The sequence below is a fragment of the Magallana gigas genome, chromosome 5 (genome assembly GCF_963853765.1).
Source record: "Magallana gigas chromosome 5, xbMagGiga1.1, whole genome shotgun sequence".
Taxonomy (NCBI): Eukaryota; Metazoa; Mollusca; class Bivalvia; order Ostreida; family Ostreidae; genus Magallana; species Magallana gigas.
Genome location: NC_088857.1, coordinates 899,705 through 907,500, shown reverse-complemented (window position 1 = coordinate 907,500; position 7,796 = coordinate 899,705). Strand labels below are relative to the sequence as shown.

Sequence of the window (7,796 nt, the reverse complement as noted above, 5' to 3'; positions counted from 1 at the left end):
CATGGTGGAAGAATGGTAAAAAAAACCCAAAACAAGTACTCTCTAAAATTTAAAACTACTGTGGAAGCATTTCAATTTATGGGGGGTCAATTTTTGTGGATTGTGGGATTTTTGCTTATTCGTGGGGATGTCATTTCGTGGATTTGTCGGTTTTTAGTATCAGTAAGATAACAAACTCTTTCAAAATTTGTTTTCGTCGAGGATGTAAACTCAAGGGGGAGGGCTACCCACAAATACCACAAAAATTGAGCCACCACGAATTTTAATGATTCCACAGTATTTAAAAACAAAAGTAAGAACAGATATTGCTGTGATCTGCCTAACATTAAGTCTGGAGAGGAGCCTTGAACACTTACAGGCTGTAACTGAAGGTTTCTTGTGTCTGAAGACCTCTGAACTCTCATGGTCACCTTTCATGAATGGCTGACATTTCTTGTGGTTATGTAACAGAGCTGGTGAAATATCAACCAATCCCTGGTGAGAAATAGCTGATGTTCCTACGTAACCATGGAGATGTAAAATATCATCCATTGACAAGCACTGTAACAAAAGGTTTCAAAAATTAAACACATTTAATTTATGGTTTACTGAATCTTACTGAAAATAAAAACCTACAAGAAAATTGACAATCAAATTAAAAGGGTTGGTTAAATTCAACCAATATAAAATAGACCGAAACCTTGCAAGTTATAAATTTTAAATCATTCTATTTCCTACATACAAAAGTCTGTATGTTCTTAAAATTGCTATATTCATCAATGGTCGTAATTTTACTAAAATTGACAAATTAAAAGTGGTGGTTACCTGGTAAATTAAACCAATTTATAATAAACTAAAACCTTGCAAGTTATGGAATCATTCTATTTCCTAATACATGTACATGGGCTATGTTTTCTTCAAAATTGCTATAATACATGTTCGGTATATGGTTTTAACTGTGAACATTAGGACATCTAACCTTGTTTATGGCACATGATTTATCCACAGACTTCTGACATTCATCATAAAAGTTTTTCTGTCCAGTGAAATCTGTGAATATTTTCTCCAGTGTCTGTTTAGAAATCTGTGATCCGTTACCATGGATATTTAGGAACTGGTTCACAAAGCTGACTGTCTGGTTGGACACACATATCTGGTTGCTGTTGCTGGCAGAGATCCAGATTATCAGTAGCAGCAGAAAGTACTGAAATCCCAAAATCTTCTTCATCTCAAAAGATCTGAAAACAAAACCAAACAAAAAATGTATTATCATTACAAATAACTGACACTAATTCCAAAAAAACAAAAAAAACAAAACAGTAATGCAGCACCATTTCTGATGATTGCCATATTAGGTAAAAATCTAAAAAGAATGTTTCATTAATGAGATACTATGGTTTCAACATTTGTTGTGAAATTGTGAAGTTGTTGATTTACAATATTTTAAAATTTTTATCGATAGTTCAATTTCTAATAGCATCTTATATTGATAGGATCATTACTCGAAACAATGATTTTCACTTTATTCACGAAAATTGATGCCTACGAATATTAATGAAACCACAGTAATATGTTGTTAATTCAAAGTTTCAAGAACACGATCATAAATTATCCCAGCAGAGCAGAATAGCGGTCTCCCTACACAGGTAGCCGGGGCTGTAAGGTAAGATGGACTGTGAAGACCGGCTCTGTTTACCTACAAAATCCACAGCTGTGACCACAGGTGTATATGCCAACACCTGTGGTTTACATAAAACGTTGCATTTCTGAATAGTAAATAGTACAACAACTTATTGGAAAAAATTGCTACCTGAGAAGACTATTATAAATACATCTATAGAGTGATTACCAATTCAATAGCTAGAGGATGGGATTATTTGTCATTTTGAATACAATGCAATAAAGCATTCAAATTGAACATGTAATGGCAGGGATGTGTGGGATGAAGATGTCAATATTGTGCAACAATTGGGTTGAATTGGAATTCAAAATCAATAGTTTTGAGAAAAATTCAATGCAAACTTTTCTCAACCAAATAGAATCCCTCCCATACACACACACACACACACACACTATATGGAAAAAGTAATAAGGGAAAAGCTATTGCTGTCCTTAATTTCTTAAATGATTTTTAAATACTGAGTATCTTTTAAAAGCTTCCAGAATATTTCACGCACTTTTCATCATTATGTGTAGCAGACAAGGATAATTTGTGTAAAAGTATATTCTAGGATTGTCAACGAGTACTCGACTATCAATCGGTCACGCCGATCATCGACTAAAATTTTCTTAGTCGATTACTCGTAATATAGTAAAAAGAATTTAAAAATATTATTTATATTTTCTTAACGTGGCAGTTTTTTGGCATTGAAAGTAGAAAAACAGTTTTCTATTCTGGACACGTTTGATCCGTTTATTACACCGTTTTAAATAGGTGTCTTTGGTGTATGTTTGGAGCGGCTAATAATTGATCTCCTTTGATTTACATAGGCAAACATGTACTTGTGAAGATTCTGTGTTTTTCTGTGTTATTTATTGGATTAGATATTTACATAATCAAAAATTGAATCAATATCAACATTATCTCAAGGCGTTTGTTTTTATATAAATCATTAATCTTTGATAACTGATTAGACACGGACAATTATTTAATTAACATTGAACAGGTAACATTTGATTTGCTTTAGATGATATGAAGCTCAATTATGTGTAAGCTTTAGTTTAGGAAAAGCCAGAACATTTTGATAAAATAAATTTCAATTTATCGTAAATCAAATACATTAAGGTATTACGTTTTTCATTTTTTTTAGTTTAAGATATCAATATGTAGGTGGCAGTAGCATTATTTGATTTTAAAAGGGCATACAATATGAAATAAATGATCGAGTACTCAATTACGCTCAACTAAAGGTTCTGATTGATCGACTAAGCTAGCCGAGTAAAATTGACATCCCTAGTATATTCAGAGCATAAGTTTGTTTGAAGCAGCATTGCACATCATAAGCACAGCAAAGGTATGTACTCAGCTTGCCTGCTAGGTGCCAAATGTTATTGAAGGATGCAAACATTGAAAAACTTGAAATGTTGAATTCCTAACATCTGACACAAGATACGCAAAAAATATGACTATCAAAGGTTATTTGGGATAAATTACACGTGATGATTACTAACCTACTTTAACGATTTCTTGATATTACAGACATATCTGTATTGACAATACCTTCTCTAACTGAACAAATTACCGTACACTGACTTCTCAAGTGTTCACTAACAGCAGCTGACCGAAGAAACTTTTGCACCAGTTATTTATACATGTAATCATTGATCTATAATAATGAAATCTCTGGGGACATATCTTTACAAGCATCTTACAAGACACCATGCGTGATTAACATCAACTTTGCAGTATGTTACATCCTGCTAGATTTTTATACACATGCACTTATAATAACTTAATTCCTCGGGCCAAAACATTCTCAACTGATGACATCATTGATATATTGGTCAAAGAACACCTACTCTTTTATCTATTGATAAAAGTTTGCACATACAGCTAATATAATTAATGATTTTACTTTCTTAGTTAAACGTCAAATCAAAAAAAAAAAAACAAAACAAAAAAAAACATTGAACAGGCATTTCATAATCATTCTGTGTGACAACAACAAAACAAAATATATACTTCAGTCCATATCTAAACACATCATAGCACCATTTATTAAAACTAAAGAATTTATTCTATACTCTGTCCCATTATATATATGCAGCACATTTGGACAATTTAAAAAAACCCACATACCGTACCTGTGAAAAAAATGCAATTGAAATCGATGAAACAGAAAATATCTAAGATATCTTCATTGACACATTATCATTTTTCACTTGAATAAATTCACAGGAACAAAAACAGATGTCTTACAGAGATTTATAATTGGAAATGTTGACAGTCAACACATTTCCATTCAAAAGTCACTCAGAATACCCCACACCATTTTTCACCACTATCATCAAGGTACTTTTATGTCAGTTGCAAAGCAAAATCCCAGTAGACTTTTTATTTTAAGCCATGTATTGAAACCTGACAAGCTAGAGGGGGATTTTTCAAAGGAGAAATCTTGAGAATTGTTCATACTATTAAACAAATGAATATCATTTGAACCCTGAGGTACTTATCATTATTGAAAAATTTACATAAATGTGCTGAATAATTATCTTGAGAGAGATGCTATAGCTCATTAGTTGTACTGTTCCACAATACACCTTCTATATTAGGCTAAGGTATTATAGACAATTATTACTTCATTGACTGTTCTTAATAGAAAACTTGGAAGAATGAAGCATGCAAGACACATGTATATCCAAGATTTGATTGCGGCAAACAACAAATTTTTGTTCAGTCAAATATTCTAACATAAATGATAAAGGTTTGTACAATCCTAGCACTCCCCATCTAATTTTGTAATGACGAATGATAAGTAAAGTCTATATATATGTCTACTTTCTATGATGACTACATGAATTAAGGGTATGTATATATCTACCCTATATATATATATATGTATAGAATCTGTCTTTTAGGCATTTCTATCTAATAGCTGTAATCTTGTAAGCCCTCTGGGCCCAAAATTGGAAATAAACTATTATTATATCATATCTTATATATATATACTATAAAATCAAATGATGACTAACAAGTGTATGTATACATCTACCCTCAACACTATCACACCACCTGTTGATTTTGTAGCATAGAAGACCCTGTAAACATAACTATATTTATATTTACTAATCATTCATCATTTACAAAATTAGATATGAGGCACCTAATGGTCTGATATTCAGGAAAGTGTCAGTCTAAGAGTCAAGTTTCAGCCAAGATGTCTAATGGTGCAATAGAAAGGTAATATAAGGTAATTCCGGTGTTCACTGTTTTTCAATACTTTATAAATTCTAGCTGATGGTAGTGAAATTTGATACAAAAAATACTTCTTTTCACCGTGAATTCTATTTCCCACCGACTTAATATACAAATACATACATACGTATCTTTTTATAATTTGTCATAAAAGGAAAACTATTGTTGTTACATTAGTAAGAACATTACTGCGTCAAAGAACATTCAGATGACATTCAAATTCAACATTACATCTATAAGTATTTTACAAACTGTACTTACAAATGAAACGTAAGTATATATTTTTAGGGGACAGAAAATTTCTAATTAAAATTGTTCTGTTGAAACAAGAATTGGACAGTTATTTGTCCTAAAACTCGTTATTACCGTGTTCGGAAGAACAATCCCACATCAGTTTGTTTTCCTGCGTGTTGCTCGTGTTATAAATAATCAATGTCAATATTGCGCACTCTAATAAACGTACAATTAAAACGCATGAGAGATGGTGACATTGAGGAGTGGATCCAAATACTTTGTTTTACCACGTACACATGAATGTACCATGGCGCATTGCACTAATAGCGAGCGCGGCTCGCCGGCGCGCAGCGCCGGCGAGCGAAGCGAGCTCTTAGAACCAGTGTGCGCGGGAAAAAGAACGATCTAAACCTACAGTTCATCAAACAATTTTTTTTGTCTACGTCCCATAATGCTCTCTAATGTTTTCACCCGTGGTGCTATGCCAAAAATGGCGACTTTTAACTCTCGTAATTTACGGTGACTTTAAGTTTGAAGACACGTTTCGAGTACCGCATATGCTTTGGCGAGACTCAAAATATTGTTGCATGCTTCCATACCTTCGTATTGAGTCGAGAAACGTAAACAAAGACGAACAAAGTCATGGATGACGTCACAGTGCACTCGCGCTATATTTCCCGCGAAAAATTTAGAGGTGGATCAAACATCTGTAATGAGTGTACTGGCTATTTGTATATGTACTGACTGCGATACCTGCCTCATTGACATATGATTTGTTTTTAATCTTTTTTTAATATAGAGATTTTGTATATATATACTAGCAAGAGCCATACTTTACTGTCATATTGATCCATTGCTAATTGTGCATGCATGTACAGTGGGCAGGTATAAAGTATATGAGTAGGGAGGAAATAAACAATAGGACATTTTGAACTAAATAAAAAGGAATAAAATGAAAAATAAACAGGTAAAAAAACTATGTAGATATTGCATATAGTCAGACCATTAAATTTAAAAGTGGGAAATTACACACCTACAAACAGGAATCTCTCTCTCTCTCTCTCTCTCTCTCTCTCTCTCTCTCTCTCTCTCTCTCTCTCTCTCTCTCTTTGGGTAGGGGGTTGTGCTGTATGTATCATAACCATTAAAATTAGTACCTTTGGCATACTTATTGTAGAGCAAAAATTCTTTGACGTTCGTTGATACCGAAATAAAACTATAAGTTGACAATGATGCAAGGTACCGGTATGTGTAATTCTTGCTGCGCTCGCCAGAACGGTAGCACCGTAAAACATATTAAACATTTACTGCATTTCTATCCCTTTCAGATAGATTTTACAATTTTTTTTCTAGAATAGTTTTATTACAGTTATTTTGTTAAAACATAACAAAATTAGACAACCATTTAAACATTTGACACGTTCAAAAACAATCTGAATCATGTAATTGCATATATTGCATTATAAGACCGATTTACAGATGTTTGTAAATTCAAGTGTACCTTAATAATTTGTTTTTAAAATATATTCAATAAAAGATTCGGGGTTAAATTCATAAGAAATTTTATTTTATAAATAGCATGTTTTACAAATTTACCAATTAATAAATAAATATAAGATTTTTTAAAAATCATAAAATCAAGATTATTAAAAACAGACGAGATGTAATTTCAATGGCGTTTTATAATTTGATAAAGACTTGCAAATGTTCACGTTTTTTTTAACATGCAAAATTGTAAAACTGGGACGACAAAGACCGTGAGATCAATTATTAATTAATAATCGTCGAGTAAATACATAAAGGAGAGTTGTACTTACAATTAGCAATCATAGTACTGTGCATACAACTCTACACGTCAAATATCCACAAACATAATAATACACTGTTTTCTATGACAACTGCCTGAATTTGGAATTACCAAATAATAAAAAAGAAAGAAATGATCGAGGGTCCAATTAACCCCGTTTTAAATTATCAATTACCTGTTTCAATGAAATAATTATGCCACTCCTATCTGCCCTTCTGTTATTTTTTCGTTAAAATAAATTTCTAAGAAATACACTTTATGCCTTAAACCAATCTTTTATCAATGAATACGCGGTCACGGTTGGCTGCCCAAGCCTTGTCTGCAAATGCCCTTGACCTCTCAATGTTGATGATTGATGTTGCCAAGTTTTCCCGTGACCAGGTAAAACTTAACAGCGAATTGATTGCTCTTGCGATGGCTTGGTGACTTTTCTGCGATAAACTTTATTTTCCTGACACATTGAAAGTACCACCAAAAGTTCATTGTATCACGTTCATTGTAACACGGAAACTAGTTACGCACGTGCACACCTATACAGCGTTAGCGAGAACTTCTTTATAAATTTAAGGTATTCGATGTATAAAGGCCACATTTTGTACCAAATAAATGAATGGTCCGATATTCTTAATCATGATATCATTATGAAGGTGTTATCAAAATAAAATACTCCACCGAAGGAATTTTCAAAATGTTGATTATGGTCCAACTAATTACTCCTTGAATTTTGCATTGAAGTCTATGGGCAACATATGTTTTATTAAGATATTGTAAAAAGTAACTTATGATTAGTAAAACTCTTTTGATTAATACCTGCATAAACTGTCTCTTTATTAACATATAAAATAAAATTAATCATTTACC

The 7,796-nt window shown here is 32.4% G+C and overlaps 1 protein-coding gene across 5 annotated transcripts in view; it reads right to left on the bottom strand.

Annotated features, from left to right (window-relative positions):
* LOC105318169 (metal cation symporter ZIP14) overlaps positions 1-7,201 on the bottom strand; it is a 26,672-nt gene extending 19,471 nt beyond the window's left edge. For 2 of the 5 annotated variants that reach the window (XM_066084366.1, XM_066084370.1), the window contains exons 1-3: positions 5,261-5,353; positions 959-1,217; positions 357-540 (exon numbers count right to left, since the gene is read on the bottom strand). In XM_066084366.1, the coding sequence (XP_065940438.1) occupies positions 357-540; positions 959-1,207 (433 nt within the window). In that variant the 5' untranslated portion in view covers positions 1,208-1,217; positions 5,261-5,353. Of the gene's footprint in view, positions 1-356; positions 541-958; positions 1,218-1,525; positions 1,766-5,155; positions 5,354-7,110 lie in introns of those variants that run through there. The other 3 variants (XM_066084368.1, XM_066084367.1, XM_066084369.1) reach the window with 3 other exon arrangements.
* Positions 7,202-7,796: the final 595 nt, after the last annotated feature.